The 25561-nt window shown below is 38.6% G+C and overlaps 1 protein-coding gene across 27 annotated transcripts in view; it reads right to left on the reverse strand.

Moving 5' to 3' along the window:
- The window catches only part of tnrc6b (trinucleotide repeat containing adaptor 6B), a 139547-nt gene that overhangs the window by 20770 nt on the left and 93216 nt on the right, over positions 1 to 25561 (reverse strand). For 22 of the 27 annotated variants that reach the window (XM_062981018.1, XM_062981014.1, XM_062981034.1 and 19 more), the window contains 12 exons: positions 23678 to 23833; positions 21112 to 21287; positions 19845 to 19919; positions 18003 to 18048; positions 17061 to 17209; positions 12147 to 12317; positions 10760 to 10885; positions 4747 to 4881; positions 3445 to 3549; positions 1668 to 1842; positions 932 to 1069; positions 437 to 613 (listed from right to left, as the gene is read on the reverse strand). In XM_062981018.1, the coding sequence (XP_062837088.1) occupies positions 437 to 613; positions 932 to 1069; positions 1668 to 1842; positions 3445 to 3549; positions 4747 to 4881; positions 10760 to 10885; positions 12147 to 12317; positions 17061 to 17209; positions 18003 to 18048; positions 19845 to 19919; positions 21112 to 21287; positions 23678 to 23833 (1629 nt within the window). The remainder of the gene's footprint in view (positions 1 to 436; positions 614 to 931; positions 1070 to 1667; positions 1843 to 3444; positions 3550 to 4746; positions 4882 to 10759; positions 10886 to 12146; positions 12318 to 17060; positions 17210 to 18002; positions 18049 to 19844; positions 19920 to 21111; positions 21288 to 23677; positions 23834 to 25561) is intronic. The other 5 variants (XM_062981037.1, XM_062981036.1, XM_062981041.1 and 2 more) reach the window with 3 other exon arrangements.

Consider the following 25561-nt stretch of genomic DNA (forward strand, 5'->3'; position numbering starts at 1 on the left):
TCTAAATACATGTACTGCCATCTGTCACTGAACAGAATAAAGATGTCATTGCTGTTACACTGCAATGTGCACCCTGCAGGTATTGATTGATATGTACAAACTGCTTAGGTTAATTCCCATGCTTAATTATTAAATGTTTTATTCTGCATAAAGTCATTGCAAACTAATTTAACTTTACATTTTTTGGGTTTTCTTTCAGTAGATTTCTGCATACAGGAAAACTCCTCCCTGGTATATGTAATTGTATCACTCAGCAATCTCACATATGCAAATAGAGAAAAAATTGTGTAAAACCATTTTCTAAAGGCTTTATTCTTCCTGTTTCCTTAGAATATGGTATGCAGAAAGGTTATTACATGAGAATTTCTCTCCCCCCCCACTGAGATGAATATCAACAATCTATGAAAAGTACAAATACAACAGAAATGACAATTACCTGGAGGCCAGCTGGCATTGCTGGATTTGCTTCCAATTTTACTTGTTGGTGGAGATTTGGCAGGTAACCAACCATCACCAGCAGGGCCTGTGTGGCTGCCCAATGGGTCGCCTGGGATTATATCAAATTGGTTATAGGGTGACCCCCCTCGGGCTTTTCCTGGGGGCACAATTGTCCCTAGAAAAAATAGAAATGCATGAATTGATATGAAATACAGTCAGGGTTGTGGCTGAGATGGGGTTCAAAATCAATGTGAAAGTGAGACCCTAAATCATATGAGACACATATCAATAATAAGTTACTAGTGTGACAGAAAATGGAATGTGAAAAAGGAAAACAAAGACAAATACATTTCCGTGAACTTATAGGAAAGACCTTTTTTGCTTCAGAAACTAAGCCTACCAAAAATAAGAGATGCATTAAAAGATCTCCCACTTAATAAAGTTACTATGTTAAAGGAGAATGAGGTCATGCTTTGCAAGTGAAATCTCTCACCATTTTTGTGCATATTGGCATCTTGGGAAGCTACAGGTGGCAGCCCATCCATCATAGAAGTCCACTGTTTAAAGCGAGATTCTGATCCAGTCTCTTTCCCTCCTACCATGCCATAATCCATGCCACTTGAACCAAAACCTGTGAAAGTACCACACACAAAAAACATAATTTGGGTTCATTTTAAATGTTACAGAAATAGAACGAATTTAGTGATTAATCAAATTAAATGAAAAACAAAACAAGCTCTGGACCGTTTGGATAGATTTGTGTCTTCATCTACAAACCTCCCCTGCTCCTTGTGTCCTAGCATTTTATTTAACAGTTACAAAGTATAAAGTAGATTCCATTGGTGTTGACACCATTACAACTAAAGAATGTTTAGAACCATGTTTCACACTGATATTCTGAATCAAGGACAGTAACTACAAAAACTCAGCTACATTCCAGAATTAAAAGGTGTTGTGACTGAAATATTTATGTGCTTCCAGTAGTGAAAATGCAGCAATTCACAAAACTCAGTATCCTGAACCATGACTTGTGGATATCAGAGGGCCATTTATATACTTAGTTTATACTCCTGTAAGGGTAAACAGCATGGGAAGAACTGATGTTTTGATTCTATTCAGCAATATAAATGACATAAACTACAACTTTAGTGTTTGAGTTTAGTGCAAAAATTCTTGATGAACAAGAAAACTAAGCATTTAAGCAGATTTATAGCAATTTCAGTACTTACCTGAACCATAGCCAGGAATTTGCCCTTTGGTTGAGATATCTGAGAGACCCACATTTAGACCTCCAGACACTATAGCGTCTATATGTGGCTTAGGCCCAACTGGATGGGATGGGGAATGTTTCATGCCAGGTTGCCTCTGCTGTTGCTGAAAGGCACTCACCATACGGGCAAGCTGCTGTTTTTGGGGGGGGGGGGGGGAGGGGAGAGAGAGAGACAAGAAAAAAGGAATAGGTTAGTCTGGAATAAAACTGGGATTCCTTTCTAAAGACAATGCTAGAAGCAGGCTGTCTACCTATAATTGTGGTTCTTCTTCATGATCATCTGTGAACTCATGTATACGGGGATCTCTGCACCAGCCAGACCATATTTTGAAACTCTATAAGTCCAGAGATTCCCATATGTGTGGGTCACAGAGTCCATGAAAAAAAACCTTTAATATATAACTAGCTGTGCCCGGCCACGCGTTGCTGTGGTGAAGTATGGTGGTATGGGAAATAAAGTATTGAGGAATTGGTGGTAGTTAAGGTAAAGGGGGTTGGTGCTCATCTCCATTTCTAAGCCAAAAAGCCGGCGTTGTCCGTAGACTCCTCCAAGGTCATGTGGGATGACTGCATGGAGCAGCGTTACCTTCCCGCCAGAGCAGTACCTATTGATGCACTCACATTTGCATGTTTTTGAACTTCTGGGTTGGCAGAAGCTGGGGCTAACAATGGGGGCTCTCTCTGTTCCCCCAATTCAAACCTGCGGCCATTGACTACAAAAATGTGTTGGATAATCCAGAACATTGGATAAGCGAGTGTTGGAAAAATGAGACTCTACTGTAATTACTACATAGCATTACTGCGCATGGAACTACTTCTTCTGTCAAATTTGTTGTGTAATATGATGTTTTGGTGCTTAATTTGTATAACGATTACCTAATTTGATGTTTAATCGGCTTTTCCTGAATCCCTTCTTATTATCTAACATATTCATTTATCCTGCCGTCCTGTTTATGTTGGATAAGTGAGACTGTACTGTATATTTATAATCTTATATTATCTGCTTAGAACTGGAATATATGAGGCCCCTTCTTCACAGCTGTATAAAATGCACACTGAAGTGGATTATATGGCAGTGTGGGGTCAAGATAATCCAGTGCAAAGCAGATAATATAAGATTTTAAATGGGTTCTATAGCCGTGTGGAAGGGCCTTGAGTCTACACTGCCATATAATCCAGTGCAAATTAGATAATCTGTGGAAGAAGACTAAGTGAGGCCTAAATCTGCCTGTCCCCTAACTGAATCCTGGCTGTCCCTTGGTTGCTAGGAGACCAAGTGGGCAGAGATTAGCTCTCTAAACTGGCAGCAATTGGATTAAAAAAATATTGCTCTCCCTCTAATTAGGACTTTATTTTTCTTTTCTTTTTGTTGTATCAACCTAGAGGCGTGGATGATGGGTTGTGTTGTCAAATTTCGAGGTTGGGGGGCATGTAGTTTTGTTGTTTTGTGAGTCGCCGTGATGCCATCACTCTTTTATATATATAGATGCTGATATTGTGCTATGCTAATAATATATTATATTATATGTACATATAATTTGTAAGCTGCTCAGAGTCCCCTTCGGAGTGACAAGGGCGGGATATAAATGTAGTAAATAAATTAATAATAAATTTAATAGCATCTTTTAGATACAAAGAGAGTGTATTTCCCCTAAATCCCCTTTGGGAGATAGGGTGGAATATAAATAAAGTAAATGCACATAGTGTACACCCTTTTTGCTGATGAAATATTATACCTGTTGCTCTTGCTGTTGTCGTACAGCTTGGGAAATCTTTCTCTGATTTTGTAACAGTTGTTGCTGCTGCTGTTGCTGCTGTTGCTGGAGGAGGAGCTGACATGCCTGCAAGGTAAATGAAGAACAAGCAATGACTATAATTACAATTAACTACTAGCAAATAGACATTGTTTTAGAAGATAGGTTTATTTTCCTGCAAATAAACAAAGCAAAATTACCATGAAAAAAATTGCTTTCTTGTAACTGTGGTTCTTTGAGGTGTTGTCTGTGAACTAACGTAACTGGGCCACTTACATTTCAACAGTTTAGTCTTGGAACTGTTCAGAACTGAGTGATAACTTTCTGGCAGTAACCTGGTCCACTTTGTTATTGTTTATCTTTCAAGTGCTGCCTAGTCAGTTCCTCATCTGCTGAATTGCTATTAGGGGATTGTGTGAGTTCACAGATGATCACTCAAAGAGCTGTAGTTACATGTGACTGCTTTTTCTTCTGTCTTTTAAAGCATAGGAGATTAACACATTGCTCAATAGCAGAGGGAAACAAATCAAGGCGTTTTTGGTGGCTGGTCCCAGACTTTGGAACTCACTTTCATGGGAGACCAGGATTGTCCCATCCCTGCTGGCCTTTTGGAAGCAAGTTAAGATCTTTCTTTGCCATCAGACATTTGGAAGATGATGGGCACACTACTGGTGAGGTTGTCGGTGGGAGTTGGGGAGGATACTTAACTTAAAAATGTAATGCTAATTGTATGAATATTTTACTGTATCTTAACTGTAAGATAGTAAAGGTCAGCAACATTTTGTAAAGTGATTATTTGCACCTTATTGGATGTCTTTTTGCCAACAGGAAGCATAATAAAATTGTCTAGTCACCCATCATGACAATTTTTGAACTTGTTTGAATTATGCATGAATTCTAGAGATTATATAATGTACATTGCATTAATGTTTTCAAACAGTGTTAAGTTTATTTATAGAATTTGTTTTACAGATTGTTTCATGCTTATTTTTTCAAAATTCTAAAGACTTCTGTATTCAAGACCAGAGAATGAGATCTCTTTAAAAAAGCACAAATATGTCATTTGAAATATCAAGAAACTACTATGTTTTTTCATGCAAAGCATAATTGAGTTACCAAAGGGCTAGAAAACATTCATCCCACCAATTACAGAAATGGCATGGGTGTGTATTTTCATCACAGAATGTATCAAAGCTACAAAACACAACATTTTCACAGGCACATCAAATCTACAAAAATAACAACAGGAAATGTAATTTGCCACAGTAAAGAGTAGTTACTCACAAGCTGAAACTGAGGAATTTGTGGAAGTTGACTCAGCATAGCAATCTGTTGAGGAGAAAGTTGGGGACCCATGTTGAAAAGACCCGGGTTCAAGCTACTGTTAGGAAATTGCTTAAGCATGGAGGCAGCAGACACCTGTAAACACCAAACAAGCAAACATGATGCTTCAAAGCAAAGAACTGAGAAACTATAAGGATAACTGAAGAACCAAAATCTGCTGAAAAACATATATTAAAGGCACATCAGGATCCTAATTACAGTGTGGGAATGGAAAGTCCTTTGCCAGTCAGCAGATGCATTGTGTTAGGAAACAGGAGTCACCCTGTCGAGATGGATGGGGCCATAATCACCACATACTTTTACAGCCTTTCTTCCTCTCATTCATACCACAACAGGCAAGACAGGGCCAAAGAGAAATTGTAAGGTGTGTATTGGAGTTTGCCACTGGCCAGCAATTTCTCCATCCATCATAATTTGGGTAAAAATATAAAGAAGAATTGTCACAAAGTAAACGCATTTGAAAAATGAGCATGGAGAATGTCACTCTAGAGCAGGGGTCTCCAAACTAAGGCCCGGGGGCCACATGCGGCCCATCAAAGCCATTTATCCGGCCCCCACGGCACAAAAGCAGAAGGGGGTTGGGCTAATGACCCAAGGGTTCTCTTCTCTATTATTATTATTATTATTATTATTATTATTATTATTATTATTATTATTATTATTAACATTGAGGCTGGGAGGCCATCTGTCAGGGGTGCTTTGCTTGTGCTTTTGGTGAACAAAGGCAGAAGGGGGTTAGACTAAATGGCCCAATGGGTCTCTACCAACCTTGTTTATTACTGTTGTTATTATTACTATTACTATTATTATTATTATTAACATTGAGGCGGGGGGGCATCTGTCAGGAGTGCTTTGCTTGTGCTTTTGGTGCACAAAGGCAGAAGGGGGTTGGACTCAATGGCCCAAAGGGTCTCTCCCAACCCTCTTTATTATTATTACTAGCTGTGCCCAGCCACATGTTGCTGTGGCAAAGTATGGTGGTATGGGAAATCAAATAATCTGCATTTTATAGGTAGTGTGGAAGAGGCCTAAGTGAGGCCTAACTTTGCCTGTCCCCTGGGGTGAGTGGGTTGCTAGGAGACCAAGTGGGCAGAGCTTAGCCTTCTAACTGGCAGAAATTTGATGAAAACAATTATTCCTTTCCCTCTAATTAGGACTTTATATTTCTTTTCTTTTTGTTGTCTGAACGTAGAGGCATAGATGAGGGGTTGTGCTGCCAAGTTTAGTATTTCTGGGATGTGTAGTTTTGTTGTTTTTTCCCAGGCCGAAATTTCATTACTCTTTTATATATATAGATTATTATTGACACAACAACATTGTATGACACAGCAAACAAGATAGATATGCTGGATTTCGTATCACAAAATCACAAGTCGAACACTTCCCAAGTGTCTAGGACTGTGTGATGTATTTTTGAATGATGCGTGCAGATCTCAGTAGGATGGCCTTTTGCAGTTGGTAGATCGTAATTTTGTCAATGTCTGTTGTTTCCAAATGCCGGCTGAGATCTTTTGGCACGGCACCCAATGCGCCGATCACCACCGGGACCACCTGCACTGGTTTCTGCCATAATCTTTGAAGTTCAATTATTATTATTATTATTGATACGGTTACAAAAATATATTATTAAAATACCATGACAAAATAAAAATGGGACTCTTGGGCAGAGAATTCCAAATCCAAATGCCAGCTGAGATCTTTTGGCACGGCACCCAATGTGCCCATCACCACTGGGACCACCTGTACTGGTTGTTATTAATTATAATTATTATTATTATTATTATTATTGCTTGGTGGCCAACTATAGTCCGGCCCTCCAATGGTCCAAAGGATTGTGAACTGGCCCCCTGTTTACAAAGTTTGGGGACCCCTGCTCTAGAGCATAGGAAGTGCCCCACTCATTCAGCCCAAAGGACTATTTCTGTTATCACAGAACCTAACCAGATGCCCATGGTATTCTGCCCTTAACTGCTCATGGGGAATGTACGGTTAATTCAGCAGTATTCAGTAGCCTGCTGCCTCTGATACTAGAGGTACATACATGTAGAAATAAATACATTTGAGGAACTGGAGATTTTGTTTCATAGAATAATAATAATAATAATAATAATAATAATAATAATAATAATAATAATTTTATTTTTATACCCCACCCCATCTCCCCAAGGGGACTCGGGGCAGCTTACATGGGGCCAAGCACAGGCAACAAGCAATATAAAACTCAGCAATAAAAACAAATCATAAACAAATAAAATCACATATACCAATAAACAATAAGCACACTTTGATAAAAACCTGGGTTGGCTCCTAAAAAGGGTAGTGGGCCAGAAAAGTGCAAATAATTTTGTACAGTACAGATTAGGAAAGAAGTAGGTACCACGGACTATTATCCCATTAAGGTGCTGGAGGAGACATACACCTAAAGACTATATACGGCAAGGAGTAAAAATGCTATAAAAATAGAATGGACAAACAGGGCAATCCCAAACTAAGGAAATCAGTCACCAAACGCCTGTTGGAAGACCCAAGTTTTCAGGCTCTTCCGAAAAATAAGGTGTTTAGGGGCCTGCCTAATCTCCTTGGGGAGAGAGTTCCAGAGCCGGGGGGCCACTATGGAGAAGGCCCTCTCCTTTGGCCCCACCAACTGCGATTGCGACGGTGGTGGGATCGAGAGGAGGGCCTCCCCTGATGAACGGAGAGACCGTGCAGGTTCATAGGGGGAAATACGGTCACGAAGGTAGGTGGGTCCCGAACCGTTAAGGGCTTTATAGGTGATAACCTGCACCTTGAATTGGGCTCGGAAAATAAACGGCAGCCAATGGAGCTCCTTAAACAGGGGGGTAGACCGCGCCCTGTAATTTTCTTCAGTTAGTAGCCTGGCTGCCGAGCGCTGGACTAGTTGAAGTTTCCGGGCCATTTTCAAGGGCAACCCCACGTAGAGTGGATTGCAATAATCCAGTCTAGAGGTAACCAAGGCATGGACCACCATGGCCAGATCTGACTTCCTGAGGCACAGTCGCAGGCTGGCGCACAAGTTTTAATTGTGCAAAGGCCCTCCCAGCCACCGCCGACACCTGAGCATCAAGTGTCAGCTTTGAGTCCAGGAGTACCCCCAAGCTGCGGACCTGTGTCTTCAGGGGGAGTGCAACCCCGTCAAGCACAGGTTGCCACCCTATGCCCCGATTAGGCATACGACTGACCTGGAGGACCTCTGTCTTGTCGGGAATAACCTTCAGCTTGTTCGCCCCCATCCAGGCCAACACAACGGCGAGACACTGGTCCAGGATCCGAGGGAGTTCCTTGGAGTAGTAGAGTTGGGCGTCATCTGCGTAGAGATGGCACTGAACTCCAAAACTCTGGATGACCTCACCCAGAGGTTTCATGTAGATGTTAAAAAGCATGGGGGATAGAATGGAACCTTGCTGGACCCCACAGGTCAATGGCCAAGGGTCCGAGCAGGTATCCCCCAGCTTCACCAACTGAGAGCGACCCTCCAGGAAGGACTGGAGCCACTGCAAAGCAGTACCCCCAAGGCCCATTCCGGAGAGCCGTCCCAGAAGGATACCGTGGTCGATGGTATTGAAACCCGCTGAGATGTCCAAGAGAACCAGCAGGGTCACACTCCCCCTGTCCAGTTCTCTGCGGAGGTCATCCACCAAGGCGATCAAAGCCGTCTCGGTACTGTACCCAGGTCTGAAGCCGGACTGCGATTGGTCCAGAAAATCAGTATCTTCCAAGAATCACTGGAGCTGAGAGGCAACCACCCGCTCCAAGACCTTGCCCAAAAAAGGGAGGTTAGAGATTGTTAAAAATTATGTACCAACATTTTGAATATTTAAAGAAAATAAATTTAGTATTTTAATGTGGAAGGAGATGACTATTTATAGGATTTTAGTAGTTCACTAGCTGTGCCCGGCCACGCATTGCTGTGGCGAAGTATGGTGGTATGGGAAATAAAATATTGAGGAATTGGTGGTAGTTAAGGTAAAGCGTAAACGTTTCCCCCTGACATTAAGTCCAGTCATGTCTGACTCTGGGGGTTGGTGCTCATCTCCATTTCTAAGTCGAAGAGCCGGCGTTGTCCGTAGACACCTCCAAGGTCATGTGGGATGACTGCATGGAGTGGTGTTACCTTCCTGCCGGAGCAGTACTTATTGATGCACTCACATTTGCATGTTTTTGAACTTCTGGGTTGGCAGAAGCTGGGCTAACAGTGGGGGCTCTCTCCGCTCCCCCAATTCAAACCTTTTGGTCCAGAAGTTCAACAGCTCAGCGCTTTAACAAGCTGCGCCATCAGGGGATATTATTTCCTAAAGGTTGTGAATATACAATATTTCTGATTGGTTTTTTTTGTCTGTTGGAGGCAAGTATGAATGCTGCAATTAGGAGAAATGATTAGGATATAATGGGCTTGCAGCTTTAAAGCCTGTCTGTTTCCTCCCTGAGTGATTTTTTTGTTGGGAGGTGTTAGTTGGCCCTGATTGTTTCCTGTCTGGAATTCCCTTGTTTTCAGAGTGGTGTCTGTGTGTCCCCTAACTGAACCCTGGCTGTCCCTTGGCTGAGTTGATTGCTAGGAGACCAAGTGGGCAGAGATTAGCCCTCTAAACTGGCAGCAATTGGATAAAAACAATTATTGCTCTCCCTCTAATTAGGACTTTATTTTTCTTTTCTTTTTGTTGTATCAACCTAGAGGCATGGAAGATGGGTTGTGTTGTCAAATTTCGAGGTTGGGGGGCCTGCAGTTTTGTTGTTTTTGTGGGTCGCTGTGATGCCATCACTCATTTATATATATAGATAATTATTGTTTTGACAGCTGTATTGGAGCGGAGGGCTGTTAAGACACACGTGTGTATGAGAATGAAAGGGTAAAAATGAGGACAAGTTCATTCTGTTTCTTCCACTATCTCTACATGTAAATATGTGTACACTTGTGTAAGAGAGTTGAAGCACTTGTGGCAGCAACATGTAGAGATAGGGAAGAAATTGAAATTCAATTAACCAATTAGTGAATGAAAAAGAAAAAGAAAACAGAACATTTAAACTTTAACTGTTGTTGTCAATCTTAACTGTACAATTCCTAAATTGTGGATTGTGCCGAAACAAGACAAACAAGACAGCCACATTTTAAGCCACATTCTTGTCCATTTTCAGGATTATACCATGCAGCCACCACTACATTTCTAATTGGAACAGGACAATTTAGTCCAGGCATGGGCAAACTTTGGCCCTTGTGGAGTTTTGGACTTCAACTCCCCACAATTCAACTGTTAGGAATTGTGGGAGTTGAAGTCCTAAACATCTGGAGGGCTGAAGATTGCCCATGCCTGGTTTGGTCAGTAGCCCCTTTTAACATGTATCAAAGACTCAGTAAAGTGTCAACATGTCCACTACAGTAGTCTTAGAGCACGGAGACATGTATAGCTGAACACAGTGGGTAACTCCTGGTTAAAATGGAAGTAAACACTTGAAAGTGCCAATACAGACCATTTTAAAGCTGCTTGGTCATGTCACCTTATACTGTTATAAGGATGTTTCTCACATGAATAAATTGCCATGATCACCTTCAACACACACAGGCCCAGTGCAAAGGTCATTTATTTACTAGTCTGTACTTTTCATAATTCTAAGATATGGAGAGAAACAATATGATTTACATGAAAAAGGGGCTCCCTGTTTTTACTTTAAAACTAGAATATCATGCCTAGAAACTTTTTACTAGTCCATACAGAAATGCCTTGGTGCTAATGGGGGATCCAAAGTACCCGTGCCAGCAAGGATTTTTGACTTCCATCAGCTTAGGAGCATGTGAGCTTTTTTGGGTTTTGTTATTCATACCACATACCATTAATCAATTATGTCTTATCATGTAGGGGATTTGACCAGTAGCAACAATGTATGTGGATCTAAAGATACTAACATATATGATTTACATTGCACCTTCAACAATGATTACCTGGGGAGAAAGAAACTGAGGAGGCACTTGTGCCCGGATATTGGGAGAAGGATTCAGTGGTTGCACCGGTGGATGCATTCCTCTCGATTGTGCTGTGCTGTTTCCAAACAGACCTTGATTGCCACCCTAAAAAATAAATAAATGAAACTGTGAGGATAATTGCTTACCTTAGCTGAAGCATGGACTTCATTTTATTACACACATATTCCAATTAACACCATCTGTGTTACATTATTTTAAAAGCACTAATAGTAGTCACTGCTATTTCAGTCCTACTTGGCATTTTGACTTCCTTTTCTTGCCGAGATATTCTATTTTATGCTATATAAATTTCCTTAAAAGCTAACCACAACACGAAACCCAGGCAAAGGTATTTCTGCAGAGATTTAAATATATGCAGTGATAATATTCGATTCAGCCCCAGGCTATTTGACAAATCGCATCACCTACAAACCAACTTGAACACTGTTGTCAGTGGAGGAGGCCCTGCTCTCAGTCCCACCCCTGTCTCAGGTACATCTAGTGGGAACAGGAGAAAGGGCCTTCTCCATGATCGCCCCCACCTCTGGAACTCCCTCTCTAAAGAAATAAAAATGCCCCCCTCCCTTCTCTCCTTTAAAAAACAATTAAAAACTCATCTTTGCTCATTAGCATATGGAGAGGAGGATTAGATGTGTGTGTGTATACACACACACACACACACACACACACATATACACACACACATATAGCTAATATACCTCAGATGGGAAATTGCTATCGTACTCTGGCTTTGTTTGCACTGTTGGCTCTATCGACATTACTGGCTACATAATTTTAAATATTATTATAACTGAACCTTTGGTGACTTTTTAAATTGATGTTCATGTTTTTTGTTAGATATAATTTCATTGACAGGTCATGTTATTATTTAATTCTAGGTCGTATGTTATAATTTGGTCTTAGATATTGATTTATTTTGGGATTTGGCTGGTTCGTTGTTGTATATGTATCTACGGTTGTATCAAGGCATTGAACATTTGCCTTTTTTGTTTGTTGGAATCAGCTCTAAGTCCCCTCGGGGGGATAGGGCGGAATATAAATAAAGTTTTTATTTTTATTATTATAGAGGAGAAAGCACTCATTTTCACAATGTAACTAATAAGTTCATTCACCAATAGTTATGAACTATCTTGAGAAAGTGAATGTAGAAAGACATAAGCAATATTCTGAATGACAAGAAGAGACAGAGAGAGACTAACTGATGGGCTGCTGAATTTTATTTATTTTTGTGTATTTTCTTGAACATAACATACTTAAATTAGAAAGGTGAGGGAAGCAACAGCTGACCAGGTTTAAGCATAGGGTGCAGCCAAGCAGTAACATAACCAAGAATGTGATCTCTTACTTGTCTAGCAGCAAAGTTTGGGGGGTTGAGCCCTGAGCCGATTGCCCCAAGGCAGACGTTGGGTAGTGTGGAACCAGAGGGAGACAGCTTGTAGTTGGGAGAAGGGGAGAAGGGAGAGCAGGGAGCCTCATCCCCAAGGCACCCATCTTGATTGGAGAAAGGCAAAGTCAGCTGAAGCAGTAGTTAGCCAATCAGCAGGAGTTGGTTAGTGAAGCAACAGAATCCAAGAAGAGAAAGAGTGACCATGAGTGACCAAGAATATGCAAAAACTGGTATGATTTCAACCATTAAAAGAACAAATTCTTAGGAACTGCACTACTTACTTCAGAAAGGCAACAGGAAAAATAATTTATAACCTTTTCCCACAGCTCATGCTACTCTGTGTAAGGAAGTGATTGTCACCGGGAAGTATGAAGCTTATTAAATACTGCACATTTTTGTTTCTCTGTGGGACTAAATAACACACAAAGAAACTGAGTGCAGCAAACGTGGGACAAAAAGTGTTTTCTCTAAGCACTACCCGGAATGCCAAAATCTGTTTCTTGGCAACATAAAATTCTTAGCTTCTGTGCAGTACTTTATGAAAGCAGTGACAGCAATGCAAACATTTTTTTTCTCAAACATGGAAATAGGCAAACCAAGAGAATTATTGAATGGGATAATATTTTGTCATAAAAATGTATTTGGAAACCAAGCAAATAGTGGACTGGCTCTAGGTCTCCAGATTATTTTCAATTCAATAAATTAACATTCACACCCATCTTCTGGGAATAACAGCAGGCTGTAAAGTCGATATGAAATATTGAAAATCCTTGCTCACTGATCAGTAGAGGAGAAGAAACAAAGAAAGATGGTACAGTGACAATGAGGCAGTGCTTGATGAAGATCAGTTATTTCTGTTATCAGAATAATACTGCCTGAAGAATAATACAATTCTCTATTACTTAGATTAGAACAAGGTCAAAGTAAAGATGCATCAGGACTGTTTTACATGTAGCTTCTTTTTCATGGAACTGAATTTGTCATGGAGTCCATGTGCCAAGTACCAGCCACAAAGAGAAAGTTGCCCTACAAGCTTTGTAGAAAGTTGTTTTACAAAGACATGGAAGTGGGACGTGCAGAAGTATACAAGGGCTCAGAGTGAAAATTTCACTGAATGAACTAATTTGCTTAGTGATCACCTTATGATCTTGAAAACTCTTCACTTTAGGACTATGTACATCTGTTTCCTTGCCCATCTCATGGTGTCTTATGACTTCCAATATGTTTGTGCACCAGAATCAGGTCTTGGATTGGCCAGTGCCTACTGTTTTCATCAGATTGCTGATTATATCTTTTACCTCCTGCACTCTGCCTTATTTGGAGGTAGCACTTACAGCATCTTCATTTGAAGCTCTTTTCAATATACACATGAATATAAAGAATGAATAGTGGGATTCTCTGACATTCTACAAGAGGACTGAGAACATGGGGAGGGTAACAAGAACTGCCACATCAGAATAAATGCTAAATTATCTGTTAATAGTTGACAGTGCCTGGATAAACTTAAAAATGATTATGTCATCATGTCATCAATGATTATGTTGTCATGTGACAAATATATTCCGCTATCTTATGTCTGTGTTTAAATAACAAGGTCAACACCTTCTAAAGAGTGAAATATGCTGTATCATATGATTCAGAAGTGTCTTTAGAAATTGAATCTAGATGTTCCTTGTGAATAAAAGATTGAAGTACTGACTGAGTCAGCAGCAGTAACAGAGTCAGCAGCAAAACAGAAGCAGCTAGATAAATCTATGTTTGTACTGACTGCAGAAAATAAAGAATGACATCACACCCAGATATGAGATATTTGTGAGAAAAAAAGTTTGACAGAATTTGATGTCAAAGAAACAGCTCTACAATAATTATTGCAGAAGTTGTCATGTTTCCCAGGGCAGGTGTTGGTTGGTGATCTGTTAGGCCTGGAATGGAAGAAGGCATAAGGAAGGCTTCTCATGATGAAGCAATAGATAACAACGTTGTATGCTCTTTAAGAGATCAAAATATTGAACTCACTCAAGAATTAACATGCACGATTTTATAGCAGTTTATGGCTACCACGGGCAGTAGAGAAAAAACACCATCTCTGATTAATTGGGCCTTTTTGGTTATAAGGAATATCCAGTCACATCTATCTTGTGATCTAAGTCCCAGTAGAAATAGTGGAAGGGATATGTGGTTGGGACTTATATAAGAACCAGCTAATGAGTGCAAACTGTAACCAGAACAGTCAGTGTGTCATCAACCTCTCTCCATCATGAAAGCCAATGAATGTCAAGATTCATACTAAATATTGTGGACAGAAAAAGATATATATATGCACAGATAAGATTCAAAATATTATCAGACTGACTCAAATTGAGCAAAGATCTCTGTAGTGGTACATTCAAGACTATGGTAGCAGAAAACAGATGACTACTAGAGATGCGAGTAGCAGGCATGATTCCATGTTTACCTTTGACTTTGTGGCACTAGTGGTCAAGGGAAACTATAGAGCACAGTTATGACAAAGATACCACTTTGGTAACCTAAAAACCAGCAGCTGGACATGCTCACACAAAACAAAAAGTTAGAATTCCAACCAGAAATCACGTGCCAATGCCTGTAGCACTTTCTCTCCCTCTTGACTTATTCTGCCAGTAAAAGAATCTGAACGAAGCATAAGGTAGAATTCGAGAGGATTTTGGCTTCTTGTTCACACATTGCATTTTGGTACTTGCAATCTTATCATTCCCATTTAGACCATCCTACTAATAGGAGGTGTAGAGATGACCAGAAATCAAAAACTTAACCTGTCCAAGCCAGAAGACTAACTTGTTGTTTTCAAAAGAAACAGATAACTTAATTCCTTTGCTGTTCACCAAAGTTTTTAAACCTTACAAATTCAACCCAACCCCACTATTTATAATTTTAAAACCTGTTTTTATATCACTGCATTGTTTTATGTTTGTAGCTTAGAATTCAAACAGGTTAAAAATAGTAAGAGTATAACAGTAAAATTAGTACATCTCAATCAATTTGGATACTGTTATAATATGATTGAAAAGTCTGCTAGGATTTCCTCAATAGTATTTGATTAACTAAAATTAGATAAGCTGCCTGTTATATACACTGTTCTACTCCAGTAGATGATACGTGCCTACACATAAAAGCATGTATTTTTCAAATTAGTAGCCTAAATCCAAAATCACACCTGTGCTTCCAACCTTCTGGAACAGGCTTTGGGAATACATAGCAGGTTGCAATAGAGAGGAAACATTATGTTCCCCAGATTCTACTGACATAACCAGTTCTGCCAACAAATTTCCTTGTTGGGTATTACCATGTCATCACCTACAAGATAATGGCCCCCAATCTTAACTTTCATTGAGTTTTGAAATCCACAGAGTTCAGAAAACAAAAACAAAACTCAAACACATTTTCCAATACTTTGCCCAGTTTAATTTGCTTTTTTGCATTTGTGAAATACGCAAATTCTTTTTATGAGAAAAACGGAAAGAATATGAGATGACTTGTATGAGCAAGGCAATTTCTGTGATGTAAAAGTCTTGTGACCTTGTCACTAGAGCCATACGAGTGGAGGGTCACCAGGCTACATTCCCACACTAAATATTTGATTACGTGCTGCATTTGCGTTTTCTGGTCCTAAGTGTACTGCCTATAAAATTGTCAAATCAAAAACAATAGCATTATTATAAAAAATTATATTTTGGTTTGATGTAAGATATACAACATCATGATTGCTTATAAAATAAATTTGGAATTTTGCTTTAGGAAAATGTTTTACTCAATTTGAAAAAGGACATTTCTCAAGATATTTTTCACCATTCACAGAATAGAATTTTTATTTCATGCCCTTAAATTGGCATATTTTTAAAAAGCAAAGATTCTTAATTCTGATTTATTTTCCTCAGTGGATTTAAATTTCTAAAGAACATAAACAAACTGGTGAATCTGCTTTTCCTTAGTGAGAAAATTTCAGAAATGTCAAGACCAATTCAAATTCTAAATACCCTTGCAGATGCTCTGTATCCATCTGTGGAATGAGGATTATGAAATTAACATATTATACTAAATTAAATATGGTGCTCTAAATTCAAATACAGTAGAGTCTCACTTATCCAAGCTAAACGGGCCGGCAGAAGCTTGGATAAGTGAATAACTTGGATAATAAGGAGGGATTAAGGAAAAGCCTATTAAACATCAAATTAGGTTATGATTTTACAAATTAAGCACCAAAACTTCATGTTATACAACAAATTTGACAGAAAAAGTAGTTCAATACGCAGTAATGTTATGTTGTAATTACTGTATTTACGAATTTAGCACCAAAATATCACGATATAATGAAAACAATGACTACAAAAATGACTTGGATTATCCAGAGGCTTGGATAAGCGAGGCTTGGATTAGTGAGACTACTGTACCACTGTGATATAACAAGTTAATACTTAGAATATAAAGAGCACCCATTTACAGAAATATTAGGCTATTGCAATATACAACAAATGCCATGGGAGAACAATTTTAAATTAATATAATTGAGTAAACTGATAAATTGTTTAAACACAAAGGTTAAGGGTGCCAAAATGTTACTGAGTGTTATAGATACTGGAAACGGACACTATACACAGAATAAAAATAAATATATTTAAGACACACAAGTAAATTTCGGGCAAAATGCTCTTTCAGAATAATAACTACCACAAAAATATCCATAGGTTTGTTTCATTCTCCCGTTTACTCTTTCTACGTGAGTATGTCTTTCCCCATTCCTTACATCAAATTACATTTTACGTAGCTGGAAATGAAATTCAGATAGAAAGCAGACCCAATTTTTCAGGAGATGCTTATGAGGAAAATTTGTCTCACCTTTTCAAAATAAGGCCCACTATCTGGGGTTCCCATGTCTTTGGAATTTGGAGGACGAAAACCAGACCGGCCCTTTCTCATAATGTCATTGAAATCCCCAAGATTCATGCCTCGTTTGTCCACATCAAACTTCTTATCCTGAAGCCCACCTGAGGGAAAATGTGGGAACAGAAATTTTTGTGTAATTGCTCTTATTTCTGAGATGACAGAAACTTGCTAGATTTTTTACTCATTTCTCTTCAAAATCTCAGAACCTGTAAATCAACTTGTTTCCTCCAAGCTCTTAGCATTTAGTAGAGATTTGTCAATATTCTTTAAGGAGATGAAGTTTTATTTGTATTATATTAGGAAGGGCTTTAATATGCTCTATGCATTCATACAGCACCTTAAAAACATTTTCTCCATGTACTACAACTAACCAAAACAGCCCTTCTTTACCAGGAGAGTACCATTTTTATCTTACCATTTTCTCAAGCAAGGTATGAATCTTTTGTCCCAGAAGGAAAACATTTGTACAAGATTAGATGTTTTAATCATGAACAAGCTCAGCAGCCAGATACAGTTGGTTGTCCATATCCATGGTTTCTTCATGCATGGATTCAACAAACCATACATCGGAAATATTTGAAATTTTTTTAAAGCAAACTTTGATTTTGCTGCATGCCAAGCAGTAAGCCGACATGTACCCATATTCTGCTGTAGCTTCCCGACATTTCACAAATCCTTGGGCTCTCTCCAGCACTTGTTTAAGTAGTGCACTATTTTATATAAGAGACATCATTTTACTATGAACTGTATACATAGTATGATCCCTTTACCTACCAGTATCTGCAGTTTTACCTACCCTAGGTCATGGTCTGCACTAATTTAAAATTTGTTTAGCAAAAAGGCTGACATTATTCTGCTATGTATATCATAAACTATGAGAGAGTTTCTCCATACCTATTGGTAAGTCCATCTTATTGCCTGGAGTATCCTCGGGTTGATTCTGGAAAGGAAAAACACAAAGTAATTCCTGAGGAACTAAACTCTATGTTGGGATAGTTGTGTGTGTGTGTGTGTGTGTGAGTGAGGCGATATTCAAGACAAAATTCAGAATCTGAAGAACATTTATTTGTGAGAATAAATAAATGAATAACTAACAAAACAAAAAATGGAGTGCTAAACTTTGTGAAAGTTTACTTGAATGCTCTTGGTAATTTGCCAAAAATATAGTCAGCAATATATGAACTACAGAAGAAGAGAATGATATCTGGACAGCTGCACTAGAAACAAAACTTCTGCAGTTGTGTTTCCATGGTCAAGGAATTATATTCTGCAAAGAGCAGCCAGAATGTCACCTCATCCTTAAGAAACATCTAGTCTTGAAATGTGCTGCCAAGTAATTCTTCTGCTGGCAATTTAGGACAGAATGTTCCTGTAACTTTGGAAAGGTGAAACTGTCAAACTGAACGTACTGGAGTTTGTACTAAAACTACATGCTAATTACTACCAACTCCGGGTGAGTATTACTGATTACTTATAATCATTACTGCAGCATTACAGTATCTGCTTTTCCCATCTCTGACTTCTGTTCTTCAGTACACCAAGCAAATAATAAAGTGAAACAATTTTTCCATTCTTACACTTTCACTGTAATCCAAGCCTAGTTTAGGGTCAGGAACAGTAATTTATATTGGAGGTAAAGCTTTAAACGGGTTCAAACTGCAACTGCATTCTAATGTTAATCTGTACCCCACATATACTCTCCAGCTGTAAGCCACTGGTTTTGGTTCAAGTGCAGATAGACTGAAGTAATAATTAAGGTAAAGGTTACCCCTTGACATTAAGTCTGGGGGTGGTGCATCTTTTCCTTCCCGCCAGAGCGGTACCTATTGATCTACTCACATGTGCATGTTTTCGAATTGCTAGGTTGGCAGAAGCTGGGGCTACAAGGGAGCTCACCCTGCTCTGCAGATTCGGACAGTTAAGTTCCACAGCTCAGCGATTTAACCTGCTGTGCCACTGAAGTAATATATTTCCCCAAAAGGATTTTTTTTCAACATCAACATGTGCCACACAACTACGGCACTCTGATAATTTGTCAGCTATGGCTCCACCGAATAGAGTAAAATCTACAGTTTGGTGGGATATTTTGAAGCTATTTGCTGTTGGCTAGAGTACAACAATAAAGGTATCTTAGAAAATTCAAATACATTCACGAAACTGCAAATCCTAGGATCCCACAGGATTGAGTCCCGACAGTTAAAGTACTATGAAAGTGCTACCCATAACTGCTGACTATTGTGAGGCTGCCCTGAGTCCCCTTCGGGGTGAGGGGGACAGGGTACAAGCATGGGAAATAAATAATAAATACACAATTGTGTGAGGATACACCCTATGTTTCACTTGAAGCAATAACGTATACTCCCATTATTTACTCCTGCCTCAATTTCTCTTTTTCTTCTTGTTGTTTCTCTGTGAATGTTTCTAATGTGGAAGCTTCCTGGAAAGGGTACATTAAACTCATTTTTATGAAGAGGCAAATAAACTGATGTTATATAGACAATAAATGGGAAATAGGCAAACCCACCCAATTATGTCAAACACCTGTCTTGATTACATTATTAATACAGCCTATGCTATGTAGTAGGCACCACATCAGTGGTCTGAAAGAGAAGAAAACCTCCTTTCATCCAATTTACAGAGGTTTCCCTTTCTGGTCACACCAGAAGCCCAGGAAAGAAACTGTTTATAAGCCTGAAAAATACTGGAATAGCAAAGGTGTTTTCTAAAAATCCTTACCAGCAATCCCATATTTGAAATTTGATCAGATAATGTATTCATCCATGAATCATTACTTCCTCCTTTTAATGAACACTAAAAGCAAAGAAAAAATTAAGAATTTTTTGTTTCATCATTGTCTGCAAAAACAGGTTTTGTAACCTCTTAAAAACTAACATGTTCATGTCATAAGATGAAAAGTAGGTAAAGGTAAAGGTTTTCCCCTGACGTTAAGTCCAGTCGTGACCGACTCTGAGGGTTGGTGCTCATCTCCATTTCTAAGCCGAAGAGCCGGCATTGTCTGTAGACCCCTCCAAGGTCATGTGGCCGGCATGACTGCATGGAGCGCCGTTACCTTCCTGCCGGAACGGTACCTATTTATCTACTCACATTTGCATGTTTTCGAACTGCTAGGTTGGCAGGAGCTGGGGCTAGCAGTGGGCGCTCATTCCACTCCTGGGATTTGAACCTGGGACCTTTCGGTCTGCAAGTTCAGCAGCTCAGCGCTTTAACACACTGCGCCACCACCAGGGGCCCCAAGAGATGAAAAGTATACAGACTAAAATAGCAGTACACTGGAAATTGACTGCAGAGGTTTGAATATAAAAAAATTATGTAACATAGTGAATAATCTAGCAAGTTCCACATATCATACATTAATTCAATAATTATGATTTGTTTCAAATTTATAACAGATGTTTATTTTTGATGGCTTAACTTTGGAATCGAGTACAGTGTTTCCCAAATGTTTTCCAATCTAAGCACTGATCTGACACAGGCCTCCTTAATTTTGCTTTATGAGGCTGTATCATGTACATGAAAGACAACTTTTGTGCAAAGAGCTATTATCTGATAGTGGGTGCAACATACCCATGCACACAAGTAGTGAAAAGGTGAATTCTGACAACCTTCACCTTTCTCTCTCTAGTGAATTACTCCCTGTGTAACAAATTAATCAAATTCAAAGTGTGTTGAACTCATTTTCTTATTACAATAATAGCTCATATTGTCTTAATGTACTAGTTTTGCAGTCCATATCAAATGTTCTACGCTATAACTCAGCACTATTAACATAAGGAGGACCACTTAATAATGCTAATGGCAAAATCTTCATGCCTGAAGATTCTGGCAAACTGTGACATGTGCTGCATCCAATGGTAAACCAGTTGTTATAAACGTTACGTTTCAATGGCGTAATCAAGGTTTCTACATTGCTAACAACTTAGAGGACAGGTTCAGTGTATTCATATATCTGGTGAAAGAAAACATCTTGTAGGTATTTTCTCACCTTAATTTGTGGTTTTTTGCCTCCTTGTCCCCAGCTTGTTGAATTATGGGAGGAACTACTTCCCTGAGAGCCTGCTGTGTTCCAGACTCCTCCTTCTTCTTCCTCTTCCCAACTGGAATGCCGTGTTGATACTGGCCCATCATTATCCCCCCAGCCATCTTGTGTTGGTTTGGAACCTTTGAAAGAAATTTTAAAGATTTTGGAAAAATATAACTATCAACAAATATAATTTAATGACACCATATGACAAGCTCAACCAATTATAGAAAAATTGGTCAACACATGCTTTCCACATGTGTTCAATCATATTGTACTACTGGCCAAGCTAGGCCAGATTGGTGGAAGTCACAGCCTAAAGCACATGTATTAAACTCAAGGTCTGTGGGCCAAATCTGGCCCACATCATTTTAAGTGGCCTGTGAGGCTTTCAATGCCAGGACATTACATTTTTACAGCCTTACCATTACAAATGGCCCCTTGAAAGCAACCATAAGGCTGATCTGGCCCTCAGTGAAAATGAGTTTGACACCCTTGGCCTAAACAATATATGGGGCACTCAGCTGCCCATCCTGAGTTATACACAATCCCATTCTATTTATGTTTATTTGGAATTAAACAGTGTTGTATATTCAAAATGAGTAATTTTCAAAAAATGTATATAGAATTTTGTAGTGAACAAAGATATAGAAATTAGAAATACTATGCATCTGTTAAAAGAGAATTTTAAAAAAGCCCAACAGTATTCTAGAAACTCTCTTTACTACTGAAATGTATTACTGTTTTTTTCATTATGAACAAAAAGGCAAAGTGGAAATCCATGACACAAACACTAGAACTCTCTGTTTTGTTAAGAGTTATTATATGCATAGGTAATATGTAAACACTTCATAACTTACAGTCATACTATTTGCAATACTAAGCAAAGCACAGAATGGTATAACTTCCTAATTCATACCACCAAAGCTCAACAGAGATTTAAGTGCTCTTTATAACTTAAAAATCTTGTTTAGTTCCTGTTTCTTGTCAGTTCATTCTTTAGGTAACTGGCTAAATATATTTTCTATTCACTTACTACTAATTATGTTGTTCTTTCCTAAACCCCTGTAGTTTTAAAATTGCATCTCCTTAAACTGATTTTTGTCAACTCCCTCCATCTCATATGCTTGGGATGCCCAAGCATCACAGAACTCAAGAGCATGCAAATACCAAAGTCAAAGCTTCAAAAACCATCATGATATCTATAATGCCGCAACAAATGATCATACAGATTCTATAATATTTTATTAATAGGCTCAAATGCTGTGTTTACTTTAGTGAGACTTAGTGTAATTCTATAAAATATTGTCAACATCCAACTAAAACGTAACACCAATTTTGAATGCATGTGATGAAGTAGATTGAATCTATGAAAGTTTATGCAAGAACCGTCTTTCTCTCAGTCTCAAAAGTGCCACAAAACCTCTGTTCTACTGATACACAAATTAAATGGATATGTCTTTGAATATACCTAATTTTACAGCTCGGCTACCCCAGTAAGAGCAAAAAGTTATTTTATGCTCACAATAAAATCTGTAATATTCTGATGCAGTCAGAATATACTTCAGAAGAAGGTAGTTATCAATGTGAAAAGTTGCAGATAAAAGCAGCGACTTTCAAACAATCCTCAGTATCTTAGACTGACAAAACAGCCTTCAAAACCCAATACTCAGTGGTTCCCAACATTTTTTCCATCATGGAACCCTTCAAACGACTCCCCTCCTCATGGAACCATAACTTTATTCCTGATTCTTATTAAGCGCTGTGAACTCACAGAGTTCTTCTTTCTTTAATTTACTCCTATTGCCTGAATGTTTTATATAATGTAGTAGGTTTCGAAATAAAGAGAAAACATTTTAAATATAGTCACAAACCTCCATTTTGTTACAAAACACTGGATTCACATCTAATGCGATGCTTGACATTGTTTACTCTTTTAAAAACTTAAAATAGTTTTCAAAATGGGGTTTATACGTAAATCCAGGGTATCATCCACCTTACTCCTAAAATAGTTTTCAATGTTAACATAAGATGAAAAGACTGATTTACATTGATAGATGGACATGAAGGGGAGGAAAGCTTGGATGGTTTTTCCAGTTACGGAAGGAAAATGTCTATCAGTCCTACCCAAAAGTCATTCAGTGGCACATATTCAAATTTTGAATAGATACACTGAATTTCAATAAAATCTTCATACTCTGATGCAGTCATTTTTAAAAAGATTTTTCAAAGAACCCCTATGATGCTTTTGCAAATCCCTAGTATTTCACAGAATACAGTTGGGAACCGCTGCTCTATATTATAGCTTGCAAGTTTAATTTGACTAGCAAGTAGCAACTTTCCTATTTATTCTGAAAACCAAAGGTTCTCCATGGTGGTAATCCGAGTCATGAGTCCTCTGATTGTCAATATAAACATATCTAGGAAAATAAAGGGAATCAGACATCACTCATCCAGTTGGTCAGAGGGTACAAAATGGGGTGCCCACAAGAACACTGTAACAGAAATTGAAACTGGGGGAGGTACTCACTAGATTTTATGGCATTTGATGCACTGGATGATCCATTTCCCCAACTGGTAGAAGCCCCTGCATCATCAACTTCACCCCATCCTGTGGTAGTTTCATTTGGTTCACCCCAAGCAGCTGTACCATTATCTGGAGCAGGAGGTGTGCTTTTGTTCCAGACTTCATACAGAAAGAGTGTTGATTATGCACTTTTTATGAATTGGAGTTGCCTTCTAACAGCACAGTATTACTCAAAACTCCCCCCCCTCCTATGCAACTGACCTCATTCTGTCATGTTTCATGCTCCACTCTTTGTTCTAGATTTTATGCTATTTCATTCTTGGTGGTAGAAAAAAAATGACTTCATTAACACTGTAATATTGCACTATTAAGTTTGATCCTATACACAATAGTTTACCTGAGTTAAAAATTGAGCATACTAAACAGAAAGGAGACTTAGATGAGCATTTATTTAAAGAATATATAGCTGAATGAGAGCAAGAAATGATAATATATAGTATAATTATAATGGAATTCTATTTAACAATTGCCCATTACCCACAGTTGATAGGAAAATGTAAGCCTGGAACAACAATAAAGGTAGAAAGTAAAAACAATCTAGGAAAGGGCAGACTGATTGAAAACTTAAGTAGCTGTCTCCTCTGCTCCTTTCCTGGTGTAAATGACCCTTTCCAGTAATCCTTTGCAAGAGAGAAGGATCCACTGCATTTTGGCATACATGGATGCAATGCAACATAGCATTCTTCAATGAATACATATCTACATAATGTTATCAAACTAGATTCTAATGCCTGGGAAATGCCAAACAATTTTATACAAACCCAGATAACCAATAATTTTATTAGCAGTCAACAGACCTTAAAACACACCAAATAGATAATCCGGATTGTGAACAGTCAATTTAAATTAATTCCAGGCCAAATATTTCCTACAAATGGAGCTACACATAGTTATTGAAGAATAATAGGATACAGGTACTAACAACACGAAGCTGCCTATCAAAACCATTATTACTTATAGCAATGTATATTCACAAATGCTAATCTAAAGAGAATTCTGTGTATAAGGAGATGGCACAACATTAGCTGATTAGTTATCACTAAAAGCAATAAACACCAGTTAAACAGGTGTTCTAAGCACAATTCTCACAGGACCTTGCAAATCATCTGCAAGTTCCTGTGGCTATTAAAAGACTGCATGCAGTCCTGGTATACAATATGATCCAGGTACGGAAAGCATATTCTTATGTCCTGATCTATATCCGGTTTACCCACAATAACCTATCTTCTGGGATTCTCTCAATTAAAATGAGTGAACATCTTTCGATGTGGAAAGCACAAGGGTATTTTCACCATGCCGTTGCACACTTATTTTCATCTTGTTATCTGTAAGCTACACCCCCCCCCCCTTAAAGGGCACCTTAGGCCAAAATAAATTTGGAACCGGGGGGGGGGGGGTTGTAGGAGGAATAGTTCTCTGGGGGATATGTGGCCCTCTACTCTCGTGACAGTTGCTCTCATATGCCTTGGGGATAGCAGATGTTTGCAAATACACACACAAACAGACAGAGTAGTAGAGCATAACTGTACATAGACACAATTCCTGTGTTACCATCTGGATGACAAATCTGAGGCAATAACTCTATCAGATCATAAGTCTCCTTTGTGGAGAAAAAAAGGAAATAATAATAATAATAATAATAATATTCTATGCTATTTCTCCTTTAAGTGAGATGCCTCATCAAATCTGAAGACTCACCACTCTAATTATCCAGTTTTTTAACTGATGCATCTCAATAACGAACATTTGTCTGCCTCAATAGTCCAGTTAAAAGTTACATATATAGTTAAAGACTTGGCAATAACCGTTCTTATTTAGATCCACAAT

This window comes from Anolis carolinensis, chromosome 5, assembly GCF_035594765.1.
Source record: "Anolis carolinensis isolate JA03-04 chromosome 5, rAnoCar3.1.pri, whole genome shotgun sequence".
Lineage (NCBI taxonomy): Eukaryota > Metazoa > Chordata > Lepidosauria > Squamata > Dactyloidae > Anolis > Anolis carolinensis.